Source organism: Nansenia antarctica, assembly GCF_963989245.1.
Source record: "Nansenia antarctica genome assembly, chromosome: 1".
Classification (NCBI taxonomy): Eukaryota; Metazoa; Chordata; class Actinopteri; order Argentiniformes; family Microstomatidae; genus Nansenia; species Nansenia antarctica.
The window spans coordinates 75,520,655-75,543,931 of NC_137674.1; the positions used below are offsets into that span (position 1 = coordinate 75,520,655).

A 23,277-nucleotide genomic window follows, 5' to 3' on the forward strand; every position below is an offset into this window, starting at 1 on the left:
TCCTTAAAATTAGTTTTTGCCTTTTTGCTGCAGTTGCATTGCTAATTGTGCAAAAGGTGGAAAATCAATATAGTATTTGACAGATGAGAGAGCTTTGAAGTGTGTGCCAGGACTCACTGCTGCTCAGTGTTGCCCATTGGTCCATGATCAGAGGGACCTGCCTGCTAGGGAGACGGGGGGGGGGGGGGGGCGGGTTCTCTCTTCCTCCTATTCTACCATGTCTCTCACCCCGCCTGCCATGCTCTCTATCTCACCCCATTAACCTCCCTGTGGTCCTGTCTCCCCCCCCCGTCTCCCCCCTCTCTCCCCTCTTGTAGATGTACCAGTGCCCCTACTGCAAGTTCAGCAACGCGGACCTGAACCGCCTCAGAATGCACGTGATGACCCAGCACTCTGTCCAGCCCATGTTCCGCTGCCCGCTCTGCCAAGACATGCTCAACAACAAGATCCACCTGCAGTTCCACCTCACACACCTCCACAGCGTTGCACCCGACTGCGTGGAGAAGCTTATCGCCACGGTAAGTGTGCATGTGCGTGCATTTGTGTGTGTGTGTGTGTGTGTGTGTGTGTGTTTTTTGCCAACCAATGCCCTCTAATGTTGATACAATAGTCAACTCTATTATGCATACTGTCATGACAACTCCTACCGCTAACCTAAACTCTTGTATCTCATATGAGCCCGAAACCCTCTTCACTCATCGATCTTGGTCTAAAAACTTGAATAGAAAGGTTGTTGTACATGTATGGGGGGGTTCATCTGTACCTAGCCCACTGTAATTGGTTTACAGAGGTTCAAGATAATTCAGCCTCCAATCCTCTCACTAGTTTTTTGGGGGGCAAGGTTTTTCTCCTTTTTTCCTGTTGAACTGTAGTGTTTTGGTTTGTGAAGCTAGAGGCGTCTGTGGGATTGGTTATTATTCACCTCCTACACCATGGCCACCGGATCACAAGAGTACTTCATGTCAGCCATTTTAAAAGTATCTTTCTATTTTTTATTATTTTTTTAATTCACTGAATTCATTCAAAGTCAATCACAACAGAGGAGCAAATGTAATGTTTGTAAGTCTCCTATTAATCATCATATGCCACATTTATATATCCACCATTATGTCTTATTGAGGCATTCATTTTCTCTGCTGGAGCCTATGAAGAGGCATGGCCTTCTCTGTACAGGCAGCCTGACTGGACAGCACATGCCGTGGTCAGGTCAAGGACCGGTGTAGGGGCCGGGCCGTGCCTGTTTTCTGCAGCACAGCGATGACTCACCCGCTGTTACTCACCCTACCCTGGTGTCATGTCTCCCCTAGTCTCCCCCTTCTCTAAATTGCTGACATTTGAGGCTGTATCAAAGCACAAAGGAAATAGTTAATTGTCATCTGCCTCGAGGCTGTCCGATTGACTCATTGGCACAGTCAGTTGTTGTGGGGGCAGAGGGTTCTGAAGCTCCAGCCATGTTCTTGTGGTGCATATTCTGTGGTGTCGTCCTCATGTGCACATAGTCAATGAGCCTCTTTCCTGTTTCATTATTGTCATAGTCAATTGGCGTGTGTGTGTGTGTGTGTGTGTGTGTGTGTGTGTGTGTGTGTGTGTGTGCGTGTGTGTGTGAGAGAGACAGATAATTCTGTTGTGTTCTAGATGAGCAGCTTTCCTCTCCATTTAGTCTCTTGAGCACATTGACATTATCTCTGTGTCTGCGCTCACCTCTGTGCTGCTCAAAACAAAGGCTCTTATTATTAATATATTCCAGTAATTGTGACACCGGTGAATTGAAATGTAATGAATCAAGTTGAGGCAAAGGAAATATTATTATTCACTACTTCCTTTAATCTTGCTTGGCAACTTCAAATCTCAAGTGAATAATGATTACACAGAGAGACAATGAGGAGTGTGTATTATCTACACAGTCATACTTCACACTCGCCCATACACACTCCTGTATCTAGGACAACTCTTTGAGTTCCTTACACGGTAGTATGAACTATAATAACGCTCATAGCTTGAACATCCTCAAGGTGGATAATAGACAGAGGTATCATGTCAGTAGAGGTACAAAATGTACCCTCCGTCTACCCCTTGTTACATAACCCAAAGGGAGAGAGAGAGAGACAGAGCTCACCTCGTTTTGTTTTTAATCATCATCAAAAGGAAATATGGTTTTATTTGCTCTTGTTTCCTGTAAAAGACTGAGCAAATGTTGATGTTTGTTCTTGCCTGTGGAGCTGAATTGCATGCTGGACAATCACTCAGGGAAACGGGGCTCCCGCCTGCTGCCTCGCCATCTCTCCCTCTCTCCTACCACGACCGCGAAGCAAATGGCCAACGCATTAGTATGGAAGGCAGCAATATTTTCTCTTTTATAGAGATAATAATGCAGTGAGCCCCTTACAAGAGGCACAGGAGAGAAACAGAGGTAATATAATGCACATTAAAACCACCACCTTTGTTTATAACTGGTGGTTATAGACGGAAAGGTACTCTATCCTTTTCACATGTCTCGCAGACAAGCTTAATGAATTCTGAAATAGGTGACTTTTATTTCATGCCGACCATGCATAAAGATGCACACACTCTCTCTCACCCTTCATTTACCCACCCTCTGCTCTCTCTCTCTCTCTCTTGCACACCATCCTTCCATTTCCCCCCCCTCCCTCCTCAATCCTCTCTCTCTCTCTGTCTCTCTCTCTCTTCATCCCTCTCTCTCTCTCCTTCCCTCTCTCCCTCTCTCTCTCTTGCACACCATCCTTCCATTTCCCCCCCCTCCCTCCTCAATCCTCTCTCTCTCTCTCTGTCTCTCTCTCTTCATCCCTCTCTCTCTCTCTCCCTCTCTCTCTCCTTCCCTCCCTCCCCTTTTTCACTCTATGTCTCACATTTTCTGTCTGTCTAAGATAGGGGTAATGAAAATAATTGTGCTTCATTAATTCTGAGTCTGGCTAGATGATAGCCATTTTGAACTGTGTTTGCCAATTAGGCGGTCCAAATTGAAAGTGACCTTGGGATACTCTCTGCTCCTGCCTCTCGTCGCCTAATGAAGCAGTTGTCTGGAAACAGGCCACTTTGTAATGTAAATCACTGCCGTGTTTTGTTTTTGGTCTCCCTATGCTGGTCGCATTAATTTGCCACTTTTCCGTTTGGAGAAGATGGAGAAGAGAGAGAGAGAGAGAGAGAGAGAGAGAGAGAGAGATGGAGAGAGAGAGAGAGATGTCGAGAAAGAAAGGAAGACAAGAAGGAAAATGGCTGGATATCTTCCAGAGAGTTTTCTGATTGCGCTAATCGCACAGTGATGGACTTGAGAACGTTTACTGTTCCACTTAACCCGGCAGCCCCTGCAAACTCACTGTTACTTGAGGAGGACTAAGGAGGGAGGAAGGGAGGGTGTTTTTGGGGTCTGTTTGGGCTGGCAGAAAGGAGCCTGGGTGGCATCATGCTTTGTTCATGCTTTGTCCTCATCATTTCCACTATTTTGAGCCTGTGGCAGAGTGGCAGAAGAGTTGTTCTTTTTGGAAATGAAGACCAGAGGCTAAAACAAGAGGATGTAGATAGAGAGTGCACTCTTGTTGTTTTCTGTTTCAGATGGATGACTCTGTTATGCTTTTTTCTTCTTCTGATGACTGCATGTATAAGTCATGGTGACAAGATTTTAAAGAAGCCTTTGATTTCACTAAATGTTCTCTCAAATGTTTGTAAAGCAGCCATACCAGAATAACAATGACACTGCTGATATGGGTGAGGGTGGGTCGTCCTAGAGGACTACAGCAGAACCTGAAATGGAGGTACAGAATAAGCAGATGCATAGAGAGAGACAGGGCGGGGGGGGGGGGGGGGGGGTGTGTAGATGGGGAGGAGAGAGGCGGGCGGGGGGGGGGGGGGGGGGGGTGTAGATGGGGAGGGGAGAGAGAGGGGTGGGGTGGGCTTGGTGAATTGAAATGCGGCGTAGGGAGTGAGGCTGATTATTCTGTTTGGGGAGTTAATTGAAGGAAGGTGAAGCAGACAGTGCCTCATCTCCCGGCCTCTTCCAATCTCAATCACTGATTATTGTTAAATAGGAGCCGCTTAATGAGTGCATTTGATGAAATGTTGTCTTTTTTTTTTAGGGGAAAGCAGGTCTATGAGGGGGAGAAATGGGAGAAGGGATGGTGGTGTGGGGAGGGGGGGGGGGTTAAGATAGAGGGAGGTGGCTGTCATTCACACATGATTGACTTCAACCTTTTGAGTGCAGAAAAAGCCTGGCCGCTTCTCTGTACTTTTAAATCAATATTCATTGCTCCTTGAAATGTTCTAATTAAAATGGTAGATACAAATTAAAGCATTGTGTAGTGGAAAATGCATATCTTGCATCAGCACCATCCATTTCAATAAGTATGAGGCTAGATATGTGTGTGTATCTAACTGTTCTGTGATGTGACTATGGAGTCTAAGCTATACTCTATGTTGTTGTTCTACACCTGAAACACTTTTAGCTTAACTGGCTCTAAACAGCTCCACTGTGCAATTTTATTTTTTATTTTTAGAATGACAGGCGCAGGCTATATTCCCTAGATTGATAGGGGTTATATTACCCAGAATGCCTGTGTCTATGACGGCATCGCTGGGCTCTGTTCCTCTTCATTGGAATGGGATGCCCTTTTTTCAAGGAAGAATTATTTAATTAGGCTCCCTAATAAGCTTTTCAGTTGGCCAAGGTAGGCCTTTCAGCCCATCTCACTAATTGGCTGCAGCAGAACTTTCTATGTGCATGACAAAACACCGGCAGTGATCAAAGTGCAAATTCCAGGGATGGCAAATAAAGTAAAAAGTAGTGTGTGTGTGTGTGTGTGTGTGTGTGTGTGTGTGTGTGTGTGTGTGTGTGTGTGTGTGTGTGTGTGTGTGTGTGTGTGTGTGTGTGTGAGAGAGAGAGAGAAAGAGAGATTCTCTCATGGACTATAAGCAAGGGGTATTTGACACTCACATACTATGGCACCTTCATCTTACAGTGTGAAAACAGTTGCATCAGGAAAATAGATATATTATGTTGAACAAGAATAACATTAATGCTTAATCTAACTTTACTCTGTGGAAAACAGATGAATGTGATCTATTTTTCAGGCCTACAGATATTATTTGTTGTTGAGTAGTGATTATTAACATGGTACACATTTATTTTGTTTGGTTTTCTAGGTGACAGCATCAGAGGTTCTGCCAGCAAGCATGTTCATACCAGTGCCTGGCCCAGACAGAGAGGCACAGAGCACCCCCCAAGCCACTGCTAACTCCAGCTCTGAGGAGACAAAGAAACATACTGGTCAGTATCTCCTGTCAGTGTATTACTTTGCACTTATAACTGTGTAGTAACAGTGTAAGAAGAGTACTGTATTAACATGCTGATTATGTTCATAGTAGTTTGTAATTGCCTGATATAGTGTATAAGAACATGCTGATATAATATGTAAAAATGAGGGTAATGTGTATAAATACTAAAGAGACTACAGGGTTACTACACAGGTATAGGGACAATGTGATATAAGCATTAACATCCCTCGTTTTTGTTTGATTGTGAAAGGTGATGATGGCACTGTTCTCATTACTTGTTCCCGCTCAAAAATGTAATGAAAATGCAGGTGATCATGTCAAGGCCATCATTCACTACAAAGGAATAAGAATTATTTCTGCATCTGCTGGAGTCTGAATTAGTTAGTACTTCTCTGTGTTCCCAACCCCCCGCTGGGAATTTTGAAATGATACATGCATCAAGGACTCCTAAGTAGAGACAAGATGTCCTCTGTTGAAATGACATTTTGTTGCACGAAGACTCTGCTTGTATGTGGGAGCCTTTTTTAATTCTTTTTTTCTTTTTTATTTACTGACAGAACCATCAGATGCCGAGCCAGAAAAAGGGGTCTCGCTGCCTACAGATATAAATGAAGCTCGCAAGTCACCTCTGGAGGAGCAGCAGTGTGGAAGAGAAGACTCTACAGGATTCCTGTGTTGGAAGAAAGGCTGTAACCAAGTCTTCAAGTCCTCCAACTCCCTCCAGATGCACTTCAACGAGGTCCACAACAAAAGGCCACAGCTGCCTGTCTCGGACCGCCATGTCTACAAGTACCGCTGCAACCAGTGCAGCCTGGCCTTTAAGACGGTGGAGAAACTGCAGCTCCACTCTCAGTACCATGTGATCAGGGCGGCCACCATGTGCTGCCTCTGTCAGCGCAGCTTCAGGACGCTGCAGGCCCTGAAGAAACATTTGGAGACCAGCCATCTGGAGTTGAGCGAAGCTGACATCCAGCAGCTCTATGGAGGCCTGCTGATGAACGGAGACCTCATGGTTATGGGAGACCCGTCCCTCGGAGAGGACCACGGAGCCCTGGGAGAGGACGACAAGGAAGGAGAGGAGAGTGACACAGAGGAGAAGCAAAGCCCAACTGGCAGTGATTCTGGATCATTGCTGGAGGATTCTGGGTCTGAGCCTAAGCGTGCCCTGCCATTCAGGAAAGGCCCGAATTTTACCATGGAGAAGTTCTTAGATCCGTCTCGTCCTTTCAAGTGCACCGTGTGCAAAGAGTCTTTCACACAGAAGAACATCCTGCTAGTTCACTACAACTCTGTCTCACATCTGCACAAGGTCAAGCGGGCCCTACAGGAGTCCACCACTGGTCAGCCAGAGCCCACCAGCAGCCCAGACAACAAACCGTTCAAGTGCAGCACTTGCAACGTGGCTTACAGCCAGAGCTCCACTCTGGAGATCCACATGCGCTCTGTCCTCCACCAGACCAAAGCCCGCGCGGCCAAGCTCGAAGCAGCAGGAGGCAGCACCAGCTCTGGGAGTTCCTCTGGTTTAAGTGGTGGATGCTCCTCCATTAGCACTTCAACTCCCAGCCCTAGTCCGGCTACGAATTCAATTCCAACAACCATCTCCAGCAACCACAGCTCCTCTGGGGCTCACACTGCACATAGTATTTTAGGGGGCAACCACATGAGCCAGTCTCACAGCATTGAAAGCTATGGGAACTCCTCAGTTACCTCTCATCCCTCGCCATCTGAGAACCATGAAGTTAAAAAGAAGAAATTTGCTGACATGCTCACTGCTAGGGGACAACAACAGCAACAACAACAACAACAACAACAACAACAACAACAACAACAACAGCAGCAGCAGCAACAGCAGCAGCAGCAACAGCTTCAGCAGCAACAGCATTTGGCCCAGGCCCAAGCCCAGGCCCAGGCTCAGCTTCAACAGGAGCTCCAACAGCAAGCTGCCCTCATCCAGTCCCAGCTCTTCAACCCAGCACTTCTGCAGCACTTCCCCATGACGACGGACGCTCTTCTCCCGCTGCAACAACAGCAGCTGCTCTTCCCTTTCTATATCCCTGGAGCAGAATTCCAGCTGAACCCGGAGATAAACCTCAACAATTCACTTGGCCTGACTGGTTCCTCCACCTCCTCTCTGTTGGAGGACCTGAAGAACTCTGCCCAGCAGGCCCAGCAGAGCTGCCTACAGCAGCAACTGATGCACCACCACCTCCAGCAGCAGCATCAACAGCAGCAAGCCCACTCCCAGGCCCAGGGCCAGATGGCTTTGCTTCAGCAGAGCGCGTCTCTCCTTCACCAGGCAGAGAAGAAGCAGCAGAAGGCTGCAGCTGCTGCTGCCGCCCATAACGAGAAAGAGAGGGAAAGAGAAATGCAAAGAGAAATGCAAAGAGATAAAGAACTAAGTGAGAAAATGAATGAAGATCACGTGGTTAAAGATGGCTCTGACAACAAGCCAAAAGAAAAGAAGGATCCACAGCAGACTCAAATGAATGCAAACCACGATCCTGGCTTTCCTCCACCAAGGATAGCTTCAGATGCTCGTGGAAATGCCACTAAAGCCCTACTGGAGAACTTTGGATTTGAGCTAGTTATTCAATACAACGAAAACAAGCAGAAAGCTCAGAAAAAGCCAGCTGGGACTGGGACTGGACCTACCGGATCCAGCATGCCTGGTGGGATCACACGAGTGGTGGACCCCGTTGAGGGATTGGAGAAACTGGAATGTGAGGCCTGTGGTAAACTCTTTTCAAACATACTGATTCTGAAGAGTCACCAGGAGCACATCCATCAGGCTTTCTTCCCATTCCGCTCCCTAGAGAGATTCGCAAAGGAATACAGAGAGCAGTATGACAAACAGTATCCACTGAGACCCCAGACACCTGAGGCTGCTCCCCCTCCTCCACCCCCTCCTCCTCCACCACCTCCACCCCCACCGCAGAGAGCACCAACACCAAATATCCCTGTCTCTGCTCCCTCTCACACCCCCCCAATTGTGCAACCCCCACAGCCCCAAGTCACCATGGCTCAAATGACCATGCCAATGGATCTACCCCTTTTTTCACCTCTCATGATGCAGTCAATGTCTCTCCAGTCTATGCCCTCCCAAATGTCTAACCAGATGTCGTCTGTGGAGTCAGGCCTAGCTAATGATCTGGCCCAGCTTTACCAACAACAGCTCACCCCAGCCATGTTACAGCAGCAGCAGCAGAACAAGAGGCCCAGGACGCGTATTACAGATGACCAGCTGAGGGTCCTGAGACAGTATTTTGACATCAACAATTCTCCAAATGAGGAACAGATAAAGGAGATGGCGGATAAGTCAATGCTGCCCCAGAAAGTCATAAAACATTGGTTCCGCAACACCCTGTTCAAAGAACGCCAGCGGAACAAAGACTCACCCTACAATTTCAACAACCCACCCATAACCACTCTGGAGGAAACCAAAATCGACTCAAAACCCCCCTCCCCCGAGCCTCAGAGACAGGAGTGTTATGGGAGTAAGAGATCCTCAAGGACCAGGTTCACTGACTACCAGCTGAGGGTGCTTCAGGATTTCTTTGATGCAAATGCTTACCCGAAAGATGATGAATTTGAACAGCTCTCTAACCTGCTGAGCCTCCCCACACGCGTCATCGTTGTGTGGTTCCAGAATGCTCGTCAAAAGGCCCGTAAAAATTATGAAAACCAGGGTGATGGAAGTAAAGATGGTGAAAAGAGAGAATTATCTAATGACCGCTATATTCGCACCACCAACCTAAATTACCAGTGTAAGAAATGCAGTCTGGTCTTCCAGCGTATATTTGACCTCATAAAGCACCAAAAGAAGCTGTGTTACAAAGATGAAGATGACGAGGGGCAATATGACAGCCAAAATGAGGACTCTATGGATCTCTCACATGAGTATTACACCCCCTCGGGGTCCTCCTGTCACACCCCTATGCCCTCCTCCTCAAGCCTCTGCCCTCTCCTTCCCTCCACCTCTGCTTTCTCCCATCTATCAACATCTGAGAAGGAAGAGGCCTCACCAGCTAACACATCCAACTCTTACGAGAGAGAAGAGAAGCCCCCCAAGCATTCAACTGAAATGTCCTCTGATCCACGTGACAACCAGATCTCTATCAAACAGGAGACTGTACATCAGCCCCAATCTGAGACTCAACATCAGAGACCCTCACGAGAGGAGAAGCCCCAAACAGCCTCAAAGAGCAACAAGCATTCTTCTCCCTCCCTCTCTCAGCAGCAACAGCAGTGTGGTCCCTCAGCCTCTCAGACCAGTCAGGCCGCCTCTCAGAGCCCCCACATGAGCCTGGCTCATCTGACCACTCAACAACAACAACAGCTGGCACAGCAGATGATTCCCTATCAGTGTGAGCAGTGTAAGCTCGGCTTCCCCTCTTTTGAGCACTGGCAGGAGCACCAGCAACTTCACTTCCTCCAAAACCAATTCATCCACCCCCAGTTCCTTGACCGCCCAATGGACATGCCCTTCATGCTATTTGATCCCAGCAATCCCCTGCTGGCCAGCCAGCTTCTCTCTGGGGCAATGCCACAGATCCCCAGCAGCTCTGCCACCTCCCCGTCCACCCCCACCTCCACCATGAACTCCCTGAAGAGGAAGCTGGAGGAGAAAGCAGGCACCAGCCCGGGGGAGAATGACAGCACCAACAGTGGGGAGGAGCCACAAAGAGACAAGCGCCTCAGGACGACCATCACACCTGAGCAGCTCGAGGTCCTCTATCAGAAATACCTGTTAGACTCAAACCCCACGCGTAAAATGCTTGACCACATAGCTCATGAGGTGGGGCTTAAAAAGAGAGTAGTGCAGGTTTGGTTCCAGAACACCAGGGCGAGAGAGAGAAAAGGGCAATTTAGGGCTGTGGGGCCCGCTCAAGCTCACCGGCGGTGCCCTTTTTGTCGGGCCCTTTTCAAAGCCAAAACGGCTTTAGAGGCACATATTCGTTCCCGCCATTGGCATGAAGCGAAACGCGCCGGCTATAACCTAGCTCTCTCCGGCATGTTACCTGATAATGACATAATGGGGTTGCCGATGAAAATGGATCCTCTGGATATCTCCAACTATGCCCAGCTTGCCCCCTCTAACAATGATGGACACTGCTCCTCTCTCTCACCAGTGAGCAAACACATGGACTTGTCTCCCAGGGCCCTGCTGAGCCCTTCCTCCATTAAAGTTGAGGGAATGGAGGACTTTGAGAGCCCAACTATGTCCTCTGTCAACCTAAGCTTTGACCAGCATAAACTTGATAATGACGACTGTTCCTCTGTGAACACAGCCATCACTGACACCACCACTGGTGATGAGGCCAATGCTGACATTGATGCTGAATCAAAGCATGGTCAAATTAGTGGCGACTACCTATCGAAGTCTGGGGGCACAGCCCCCTCCCTCGAAAATGACGACCAGATGTCCTCAGGGCTGGTGAGCCCATCAACAAGCATTTATGCTAAAGACCTATATGAAAATGAGAATATTATAGAATACAGTGAGACCTCCAGTCTGGCTGACCCCTGCTCCCCAAGCCCTGGTGCTTCGGGCAGCAGGAGCATCGACAGTGGAGACCGTCCTGGCCAAAAGCGCTTCCGAACACAGATGACCAACCTCCAGCTGAAGTTACTAAAGTCCTGCTTTAATGACTACCGGACCCCCACCATGCTGGAGTGTGAGGTACTTGGCAATGACATCGGACTTCCAAAAAGGGTGGTTCAGGTGTGGTTCCAGAATGCTCGCGCCAAGGAGAAGAAGGCCAAGCTCAGCATGGCTAAACACTTCGGGATCAACCACGTCTCCTACGAAGGCCCGAAGACAGAGTGCACGTTGTGCGGTGTTAAATACAGCGCCCGTCTCTCGGTGCGAGATCACATCTTCTCCCAGCAACACATCAACAAGGTGAAGGATACCATTGGGAGCCAGCTCGATAAGGAGAAGGAGTACTTTGACCCGGCCACTGTCCGCCAGCTGATGGCCCAGCAGGAGATGGACCGCATCAAGAAAGCCAATGAGGTCCTGGGGATGGCACAGCAGCAAGCCATGCAGCAGCAGGGTATGTTCGACAGCCCCGCCCTGCAGGCCCTGAACCTCCAGTCAGCTTATCAGAACCTGCAAGGGATATCCCCTGTCCTTCTGCCCGGGGTCGGCAGCCCCTCCCTCCCCAGCTTTAACTCATCCAACTCAGGTATGTCATCACCCAGACATCACACACACTCTGTGTTTCATCTGGTTAAGTTCTATCACACACTGATTCCTGTTGAATGTTAATTCATGTCTTAAAACAGACAGACCTAAAAGGAACCAATTAAATTAAAACCATTAAATGGGAAACCAGGGACTCATCTTGTCTGAAGTGATGTTTCGACCTTCCTCCAGTGAAACACCCTTGTCAACAATCAATCTGTCAATGTACTGTATATTGGCATATATAGATGTAATACTATATAATGCTGTGAGGGCACCATCTTCATTTTTAATCATTTTCAAGTCACCTGTGAGTAGGTTAGTTTTATATCATATTGTATTTCATAATGCGTCATGCATTCCTATAAAAGTCATTCATTCCATTCATTTGACAGCATTGACCTGCCTTAGTACGTCAGACAGCGCATGGCAGAAGCTACTACCGCAAATAAATAACAGGAAATTCAAACTGAGCCTCCAGACATTTGCTGTCAACTTCACAAGCGACTTTAAATGCCACCACTCGGTTGGAGAACATTTAATGCAGCCATAAAATGAATACTAATAGCTCACTTTCTTCATATACCCCTTTGACCTTGAAAACATTAGTAGTGTGTGACCTTATTATCAGTTAATGTACACGTTTTGATTAAGCTTTTCCAAGTTCATTTAAAGGTCAGTATAAAGGCCTTGACATAAATGATCTGTTCACACTTTAAAGTAGAGACTAATGTCCCTGTTATCATAAAATGAAACTAAATTATCTTTGTATTGTCTGGTGTTCTCATTGCTGCACAGTTCAGCTTGATTGATTACAGTAACCTGTAAATTGATCTTCTCATTGACTTGCCTGAAAAGGCAACGTTCTGATTGACTTTGAATCAACAACAGCAATCGTGATTGTATTAGTGATTTGCATATTACACAAGTTATTATTCCACTTGTGTAATCACAGTGGACCAAACAAACTGCACAACTCCATATACAATGTAACTATCTAGTTACTACAAAACAACATGTTATTACAATATTATTGCAGTTGTTATAACAGACCTATTACACCCACTAACTCTGAATTCTGCTTTTCCTCTGTTTGATGTCTTCCAGCTTTAACTCCTCCAAAACCTCCAAACCTCTTGAACATGCCCGGTGCCAGTGTTCCCTCCCCCAGCCTCCCCACATCCGGACTACCCAACAAGCCTCCCTCCTCCTCCTCCCTGGCATCACCCAGCCCCGCCCAGGCCAGCACGTCAGTCGCCCATTCAACCCCTTCTTCCACCTCCACGTCCTCCTCCGCCACCACACAGTCGGGCTCCAGGCCTGAACCCCCCAAAGAGCGTGACGCTGAGAGGTCAAGAGAGGACAAGAAGCCCAAGGAGAAGACAGAGAAGGCCTCGACGCCATCCTCGACAGGAAGCACCCCAGCTCCCTCCACTTCTGCTGCCAGCGCCAAGAAAGAAAAACCAGAAGCAGCTGTGCCCGCCACCTCGATGCCCACACCTGGCATGGAGTATGTGGTGGACCCTGCGCAGCTCCAGGCCCTGCAGGCTGCCTTGGCATCAGACCCCACAGCTCTCCTAACCAGTCAGTTCCTGCCCTACTTCATGCCTGGCTTTTCCCCATACTACGCCCCTCAGATGACTGGGGCTCTCCAAGGTGGCTACATGCAGCCAATGTATGGCATGGAAAGCCTGTTCCCCTATAACCCAACATTGTCACAAGCGCTGATGGGCCTGTCCCAGGGGTCCCTGCTTCAGCACTACCAGCAATATCAGCAGAGCCTGCAGGAGGCGCTCCAGCAGCAGCAGCGGCAGCTTCAGCAGATCCAGCAACCCAAAGCGAGCCAAACTCCAGTTCCCCCTCAACCCTCGGGGGACCGCAAAGAATCTGCCAAAGATCCAGCGAAAACAGAGGAGCAAAAAGGCAACCCCCACAATGAGACCTCTTCTTCTTCCTCCTCCTCTCACAATAACCTACCCTCCGAGCAGCACGAGATGGATGGCAAAGTCGCGGACCCCCTTCTAGACCAGTACATCGTCCCCAAGGTGCAGTACAGGCTGGCGTGTCGCAAGTGTCAAGCAGTCTTCAACAAGGAAGAAGCGGCCGTCAACCACCTGAAGTCTATCTGCTTTTTCGGTCAGTCTGTGGCAAACCTGCAAGAGATGTTGCTGCGTGTCCCCAGCGGCGCGGGCGCAGGGGCAGGCAGCCTCTACGACTGCCTAGCCTGCGACACCACGCTGGATGGGGAGAAAGCGCTCAGACAACACCTGGAGTCGGCCTTGCACAAACACAGAACAATCAAGCGATCAGCCAGAAATGCCAAAGAGCACGCTACTAGTTTATTACCTCACTCTTCAGCCTGCTTCCCCGATCCTAACACCGCATCTACCTCGCAGTCTGCCACTCATCCCATCAGCACCCCCCCTCCCCCGCCAACGACATCAGCCACCATGCCGTCCTCCTCTGTCTCTTCATCCTTGTGCTCCTCCTCTGCCACCCCACTCAACACCACAGCTGCCGGCAAACCCTGGCCCCAGGCCCCTTTCTCCAGAGCTTTAGCTGGGAAGCCCAATGCCACTCCTTCTTCTACTCCTTCTTTTCCTCCAGTATCCTCACCTTCAACGGTTACCTCAAGTTCATTGAGCACCTCAGGAGTTCAGACCTCGATACCAACAGACGTCTTTACCGACGAGTCTGACTCTGACAGCAGTCAGAAGTCAGCAGACAGGCTGGGCAGGACGGCGGAGGAGCCTCAACAGCCCGGCTGTCTCAAAGACAGTAGTAGTTGTAGTAGTAATCTTGCTAGTGTAGGAACGGACACCATCAGATTGTAAAAGAGCTTTCGGTGATGGACAATATTTAAAAAATGCAAAAGACAAAAAAAAAACACAAATGGGAAAAAACTAACAAAAAAGCAGCGATGTTAAAATACGTTTAAAAGTATACAAAAACCAATTTCAGAAAAAGATGTGTAAAGACTAACTGCAATTCCAAAGCTTGTAACCAAAAATTTAAATGTTAGTGGATTGTTTTCCCATATCAACATGCTGGTTTTCGTTTATTTCAACTGAAATATATACATATATATGTATAAGAATAGAAAAGATCACTGCAGTTTTGGGTAATGAAAGAGGAATGCTGTATAGCAATGGACTGCCTCAAAGTTGTTAAATGGCCCCAGAACCCTTTTGACAAAGTACAAGTCAACAAGCTGTCCCTTGTTTTATGTAATTATTTCCACTTAATAGCACAGTCACAAAAGCCAGTATGTACTGTATGGGAGAATAGTCTAACAGTTTTCTTGCTATCTAAGCGTTCAAATACCAATGGCTTGCAAAAGTAAAAAGAATAATGTAATGTCTATTTTATTCTCAGGTCAACAGCTCACAGACGTTTTTCTGTTACAGAAATTCATTGTTTTACACCTTTTGTTCCTAACAGGAGATAAACATTTGTGTTTTTTCCCAAAATTGATTTTAATGACAGAAAGTTTCAATATGAGTGAAAATATCATTAAGGCATAGCTTTCTGGGCATTCAAGGGTGGCTGATCTGCTGATTTTAACATTTGGAAACCTTTTAAAGGGGAAAATTAGCAATCCCATTTTACCCAGATACGGAGAGCATTGCAGACATGTTGATGGGGGATAAAAAAGATTTTTTTGATAAAAAAAATTTCTGTATTTATGATAGATATGAACATTTTTGGTGTTAAGTAGATTGTTGCATTGGAAATGAATTTAAACAGTATGGTAGATTGAAAAAAATCTTTGTGTACATTTAGCTTTTGTATCGTCCAACTTTAAGGCGCTTCATTTGATGTTGTCTTGGTCATTCCGATAGACTAGATTATGGAGCAGTAACTTATCTAACCTTTATTTCTGTCTTATTCTCGGCTTCTTGGCTAACATTCACCCAACTGCCACTCTCCGACTAGGCAGCATCCTCTCTTTCAAAATGTTTTTCTCTCTGTTTTGGTTGGTATGGTACTGACCTGTTTTGGTTGGTATGGTACTAACCAAGAAAGAAAAAAGATCTGGGGTGAAATGTTGAAAAGTATTTAATTTAATTTGTGTTACCTTTTGTGCACTTACCACTGTCTGACTCTCACTCTACTTGTTCCTCTCTCTTCTCACTTTGTTTTTCCTCCTCCCCTGGATTTGTAGATATGGAGATGGTTACTACTCCTTGTGCACTACAAAGCAGGTCTTTTGTTCTTCATGTAGTGTGGCTACAGTCTTTGTTCAGCTTTTTTTCATTTAGACTTTACGTTGTTGTTGTCATAGATGAAAATGAAAAAAGAATAATAATAATAATTCTCACGCTTTAAGACAAAAAGAAAATCCAAAGACTAAACACTTTCACCATTGGTGCATAAAGATGAGAAAAGAGGCTTCTTTATACTTGAGAATTTGTTGCTGTTTTTAGAGGAAAGAAACAAAGTTTTAAAATAAAGGAGTACGCATCAGAGTTGCCGTATTTGCTTCTTTGCAAGCAGACAGGTGGCTTTTTTACGTAAAATACCAAGAATACCAAAAACCAAAAAAGGGCCCTTGTCCTTGTCCTTGCATTGTGGAGTAGCACCGTTACACAGCCATTGCAGTTTGTAAGATAGAGGTTATAAATCTTTCTTTAACTTTTCTGTCACACACAAAAGTCAATTTTTTTAAGAAAATGTATAAGGTCTGGTCTTCGAGGACATACGTTTTGCTGCTAATGTAGAATAAAAAAAAATAAAAAAAAGAACTTAGATGCATGCTCATTTTGCTTTTTGGCTAAGCTTTAACTAAAACAAACAATAAACCATTTTCCTGCCTCTGCGACATCTTTTTTTTTCTTGTTGCAAAAACGGAACTTTGAAGACTGTGAATATATGTTCCAAAGGACATTTTTGCGATTTTCTTTTTTGAACAGACCAATGTTTAAAACCAATGATCTATAACGTCTGTAAAGAACAGTGCATTCCAAATATCACATTGGAGTTTTCATTTCTTAACGCAAGGACTGATTCTATTTCATTTTATTGATTTTGATTATTATTATCTTTTTTCTAATTTCTAAGGTGACTGTAAGCTGTTGTGTAAATTTTGCATCCTTGGTTGCTAAACAAAATGACATAGATGTGTCATTTTGTGCTGGAATGGAAAGTTGATGTGAATCCCTCCATCCAGTTAAGGTTGTTGCTCACTTGGTCAGCAAGTAATAGTGGTTACCAAAAAATGTATATAATACATCTGGTACTGACGCGTCTCATAGGTTTAGTGTCATCATGCCTCTCAACTTACAACTCATTATCTCAGAAGGAAATAATGGCTGTTTTGCTAAGTCTGAAGTGGCGGCCCCCCTTCCTGGGAAACCCAGTAGTGACTTGCCCCAGGTGTCTGCAGGGTGTTAAGCCATTTTCACGCACGATGTTGATTACAGGTTTCTAAGGGACGTCTTCATTCCAAAGCATTATAAGTCTGGAAAAAGCAGGAGGTTTTTTGAAGATGTCCCTTGTTTTCGGATAGTTAAGAGGTATGTCATGCCTTCATGTCCAAAGAAGTCACTCGCTCCATCTTATAGCAATGGAAATGGATATGCTTAAGTATCCCCACCCTCTCATCAAAGAAAAAGTTAACTTTTATTTAATTTCTTTACACCAAAACCAAGGCATATTTAAATTTGTGAACAACTGCTTTTCGGCCACTAGTGTATAGCAAGTGTATTTGCCCTAATTGATACCATGCCGCAAACTCGGAAGTGTGTTAAAAGTGTTACGTCTTGCAGAGCAATGTGATTTGGTGTTAATACTTCCGCATGCTGTTGAAATTCGGTTGATTTGGTCTGCAAGCTTGCCACTCCTCTAAAGTCCTGTTATCTAGAATATTGTTCATATGATTATTTTTATGAATTCTAATGTTGTACAGTTTATCCTTGAATGCATTTGCTTTATTTTGTTTTTCAGATAATGTCAGACATTTATTATTATTTTCTTATAACTATTTGTATGTTATTTTAGTTTCTGTATATTACTTTTCCTCATATAAATTAACGTTTAACACTAGCTTTAATTTGAATCGCTGAATTTAAAAAAAAATCTTTATTCTATGACCTGGCCACTTTATGGTGTAATAATGTTCTTATATTTGTTTGTCTTTTTTGACACTGTTTGATCTCTTATTTCCAAAGTGTATAATCTTTGTTTTTGGCTCTTTTGTGGAAGACAAAGTCAAGGTCTTCAGCCAGCATGGACTGTGTGTGTGTGAGTTTGGATGTGTGTGCGTGTGTGTGTGCGTGTGTATTTCATAAAGAGCCAGCATCAGTTTAAGTTTTTATACATTTTATTTTATACTGTACCTTTTATTTACGCACCAAAACGTACTGAACCGCAAAGCTGGATTATGAATAAAGTGGTGAAAATTTGAAATTTTAAAGGTAACAATAATCAAAATGAGGAGAACGACAATACCGAAGCACTGAGCAGTTTTTATTTTGATTGAATATATGAATGTGGCCAAAGCTTTATGCAGTTGAAAACAAAAAGAAAAAATACAATTTGTGCCCCAGATAAGTGTATATTTTATTGCGGCACAATACAATAGATAACTGAGATCCTTTGACTCACATTGGGATACTTGATTTTCATGGACATTAACAAAGAAAGAAAAAGACAAGGTTTTGCTGTAGAGGTCATCTTTTGCCCACTGTGAAAATGAACATGTATACAGATATAGATATATTTAAAACAAGACATCAACTTTTTTTGTTTAAAAATGATAAAGAAGGAATGAAAAGAAGAAATGAACTCTGGGAAACTTTGGAGATCTTGTTGAGAGGACATGAGAGGCTGTGGGCACACCAAAACTGGGCATGGGAGCCAAAGGCAGGCTCATGACGGCTTTAATATCACCTCCTTATTTGATTACTGACAACTCTGTGGTGGGAATGGACTCTGGAACCAGTGGACATGTGTGACACAGAGAGGAAAGACCTTAGATGAAGCTGAACTATAGTGGCTCCAGCTGCCTCCTCCTCCTTCTCTCTCTCTGTCTCTCTCTCTATCTCCAGCTCTGCCTCTGCTTCTGCTCTTTGATGAACATTTTCCGCACTTCTGGACGGGATGGACAGAGATGCTTCATTTCTCCCGGTTCATGTTGTTGCTACCTGTTTCATTTCCTCCTACTTGTCTCACTGATTGACAAGTGAAAAGCTCTCTAGTCAGATAGCGACTCACCCCCCTCTCTCTGTTCCTCACACCATCCAAAAAGAGAAGTGAATCAGAGAGAAAGGGGAAAGGGGTTCTCGAGGCTGTCATTCCTAAAGAGGCAGTGACACACAAAAAAAAGCGAATCAACCAAAATTAACAACCAAACTAACAAACAACCAAACAAAACCATTTGCTCCAAACTTCAAAGATGAACTGTTACTTGGAGCTCTCTGTTTCCTTTGTGACTCCTGGTGCCACAATGTTTTTTTTTTAATGCATTTTGTTTTTCTTTTTTTGTTTCCTTGAATTATTCCTCCTCCTCCGAGCCTCACAAGCATGGCTCCGTGGCTCCTAGCCCACCCGAGGGTAGAAAAAACAGCCTTGCAATGTACAAAAAAGAGCAAGTTAAACCAAAAATGTTGTTCTTGATGTCTTTTCTATACTGTAGTCTTGTTAGCTTTTTTGTTACTGTAATTATATGATGAAGATTTCCAAACTGTACCAAATGACATGGAAACTAACATACATAAACCACATGGAACTTCAGACTTTTAAAGAAACTTTTGTCACAAAAAACCTTGTTGTCCTAGTTAAGTTGATTGTAGATGGTAATTGAATATACTCCTTTGAAAATATTTCATCAAGTATGTTTCTTGCTCATTGTGATACATTAAAAAAGTATGAGCATAAAAATGCATCGGTGTCGACTCGTCCTTGTGTGTTTGGTTATTTTAAATGTTTCTGCTGGTGTTTGAATTTCAGTGCTGATAAATTCCTTTTGAGTTTAAAATCTCTAGAGGGAATGCAAGGTCTCCGTTGAGAACAATTTGATCGGAAAAGAATGGTGTTCCATTCAGAACAATTTTGCAATGTGGGATTGTATGAATTCTCTGCACCTCAGAGATATTTTCTGCTCTATTGACAGGACTATAATATTTGAAGTGTTTCGAGTATAAGACTGTCATTTTACTGTTTCCTCTTTGTATCTGAGCAGAATTATGCTCATATCTATTATTATCACACATATAATCCTTCACATTTGTATCTCGTTAGGGATTGTAACACCCTAATTAAACATAATTGTTTTAATTAATGCATAAGAGTGTGATCTTGTCAGACCCCTTTAGCCTCCCCCAAACCTTTTGTGCCCTCAGATATCATCATCCATTGCCTGTAGACCTCTGGTATGGGATGCTCAGTGGATACGATTAATTAAAACATTAAGTAACCAATGTAGGATAACAATTAATTAGAAGTGGCTGTTTGTGACTAATTCAAGTTGATTAAGGCTGAGAAAAATTGTAACTCCAAGTGAAGTGTGTTGTGAACAGCAGTACTTTTTAATTCTTCTTGACTGATGTTGGAACTCAATAGCGTTGTGCATTAGCACTGGGCTCTAATTTTAAATGAAGCCATAGAGAAGCTTGGAGGAAGAGGAAGGGGACCGTTAATCTCAGCCTCAACTGCTTGTGTGCCAGTTACAGCTCTGAGCTGTGTGTGTGTGTGTGTGTGTGTGCGTGCGTGCGTGCGTGCGTGCGTGCGTGTGTGGTGGTGGTGAGGAGGATGCAAGTGCGAAAGGCAAATGGTCTTGTACTGTTCACACACAGAGGCCCTTCTGAAGACTACTGGGACAGGGCTATTGCAAGAAATGTGGAGGACAACAGTTAACCCAACCATAAACCAGTCACCCACTACAATATAGGTCCGCTTCAACTTTGACTAGGATCCTCTCACTCTTGGTTAGCACACAAAATACTTCAAATAAGGATTGTTTACACCATGACACATTGGGTTACTGTTCGAGAGGTTCACATGTAACTTGTTATTCTGTCACAGATCTTAGTGAACCATTAAGATTCCCTCTTTCCAATGCTAACAGCAGAGGCCCTCTTTGCTTTGCTTCAAATATATATATTTTTTTTTACCAGTACACACATTCCACACGTTTTCCTCATCTCTCCCTTGTAAGGTGTGCATGCACAAACCAAACGTGACATGGGTGCACCATATTGGTTTGATTGTAAATGCAGGAGGAGGACCCTTTTTTTTTTTTTAAACAAGATGCTTCTCCTGAGAAACCAAACTGAAATAACAAGAGGAGGCCTTGATGGTGGGGCCCCCTCCACGCTCCCAGCTACTCCAGGACAGGAACGGTGTGACACACCAGGGCATGCACTCCCCTTTTGAAGTTTCCTTTAATAAAGGAGTGTGCTGTTATTATTGCCTTGTGACCTTTAGTGAGCTTCAGTCTTAGTCAGAAGATTTCATTGAATTGTTTTCTGTTATATTATAATATAAAATGGGTGGGGGGGGGGCTAGTGGAGGGAGAGAGGGGGCGAATCCTTGTGAGCCTTACTAAAACCATGCATGTTTCTAAAGGATTTTCATTGAGATATGAGTTTAACTTGAACCGATTTTTTTTTTAAATGTGTGCGTGTGATGTGTGTGCTAGCGTGTGTACCCGTGTGTAACCTGCTATGTTGTGTCGATACATGCTTCATAGTTAAAGTTATAGGAAAAGGAGTATAGGGCTGTTGAGTAAGAGCAAACCCCCTGTCCTGTACCCCAGAGAAGAAGGAGGTTTTGGAGGCAGGGGCCATCCTGTCTAGAGAAGGGAGCCAGATTCATCGGCCATGCTGAGCCAATTAACACGCAAGGGTACATCCCGAATGAATTAAAAGCACCCTAATCGGATCAGTGTGAAAAGCCAGGCCGCTTCCTCCCCAGCCCCGGACCAGATGGCACCCGCACTCACATGCGGCATTGTAACAGCGTAGGCCCAAGTCGCAGAGTGTGAAATTGGGTTAGCGCCTGGGTCTAACACTGGCCCGTGGGCTAGGCGAGCTCCCAATCTCATACTCTCCTGGCCTGGAGGTACAGGACCCACCTCTCTAACGCAGGGGCCCATATTTAATTATCATCCCAACCGCCCCTCACACAGTCTAGTCAGTAGTGGGCCGCTTGTCGGGAAGACGGGAGTCCGTGTGAGTGACAGCTCCACAGGGTCCCCTGTCTCTCGGCCCTCTCCCTCTCTCTCTAAACCTGTCAACCCTGTACGTATCCCTTAAATGGCCCCTGACGTACCAGAGCCCTCTCCCCCACAGGCCCTCCAGGCAGATTACAGTTGTGTAGGATAGAATATCGCCGGCTCTGTTTGACTGGATGGCTCTAGCTGGGTGGTGATGCCATGTCCAGGTCTGAGGCCTCACTTGGCTCTCACTAATGGCTCTGTGGGGTTTCATAAGCTCCTAAGGCATCCGCTTTCAACATTTGCAGTAAATCAAAGCTACAAATGTTGGACAACTCCAGCCAAAGTGACTACAAAAGGCATGGTTATACAAAGCATGACTATGTAATGGTGGGCATTGTTTTAAATGAGAAACATGGCTCTTAAATGGTTGTTTGGCTTGAAGTTGGCACTGGCGCTCGATACCACAAAGGCAGAAAATGAAGAGCAGAAGCTGGAAGGGAAACCACACCACCACACGTCCCAGCATGCTGTTCAGTCAAACAGTGCTCTGGCCAGGGCACCCCGCTGCCAGCCCAGCCAACTGGAGAACCTCACCTCTGTCACATTAACACAACACAACTCCTAAAGACTCACTAGGAGATGCCATGAAACCACTCTGGATTATCACGCACACACACACACACACACACACACAGACACACACACACTCACACACGCACATGCACGCACAGATCCAATATATGAGGTAATGCAGTAATCATTTGATGTGAATTGTAACAAAGCCCCCTTCGGATCTCTTGCCAATGCTGTCACTGCTATCAAACCTTTTTGAGGTTTTAGAGACATGTAAAATGTGGATTTGTGTGTAAACTATCCCGAGCTGCATTGAAGGAACAAATGATGGTGTGTCACCAGCAGACCATGCGGCCATGCTGGATCCATTTGTGGCTCAGCCAGAGAAAGCCTTGGCTAAGCAGGGCTGCTTTGCACATGAACAGGTTTCCCCCACTGTTGAGGCCTCTGACAGGCAGTCTGGGGGCAATAACAGGGTCGGCCATTAAGCTACAGATTCTCATCTCCAGGCCTGGAAACCCCAGGATCATTCTTCCCACATCTCCTAACATCCCAGCGTGTCCCGCCCCCCCCCCCCCCCCTCTCTCTCTCTCTCTCTTTCAACTCCTCCACCTCCCTTGCACCTCCTTGCAGGGGCCACAATGTCTTCCTTCAACCGTCAATGTCAAAGCCAAATTACAGGAGAGACGCGAGGACAGGTCAACTTAATTCAATCTCATCTGTCAGGAAAAATGATGGGTGAGCGGGATCCGAAGGCGAAGGCGAAGGCTTCGAATGGGGATGAGAAAAAATTAAATGGGAAAGACGGGAGTTCCTCTTCTGAATTGAAGATCGGCGAGGCTTGGGATTTAAACAGGCCTGTCCGCCTCCTCCAGGGACGCTGACGGGAGAGACAGGAATGTCAACGGAGGGAAAAACTTGATCAGTCAGCTCAGATCCTGCCCATCCCCGGAGAGCACAGCCATGTCATGTGACCTGCGGACCAACAGGGTGATACTGATTAGCGACTGAAGACTGATGAGTAATACTCCACCGCAAAGGCAAACATGCCGATGTGATGAGTGTGTTTTAG

The 23,277-nt window shown here is 45.5% G+C and overlaps 1 protein-coding gene across 1 annotated transcript in view; it reads left to right on the forward strand.

Annotated features, from left to right (window-relative positions):
• The window catches only part of zfhx3b (zinc finger homeobox 3b), a gene marked incomplete at both ends in the record, with an annotated part of 108,171 nt that extends 93,864 nt beyond the window's left edge, over nt 1-14,307 (forward strand). The window contains 4 exon segments of the mRNA XM_080537675.1: nt 318-518; nt 5,155-5,278; nt 5,844-11,474; nt 12,581-14,307. Coding sequence (XP_080393801.1) covers nt 318-518; nt 5,155-5,278; nt 5,844-11,474; nt 12,581-14,307 — 7,683 coding nt within the window.
• Nucleotides 14,308-23,277: the final 8,970 nt, after the last annotated feature.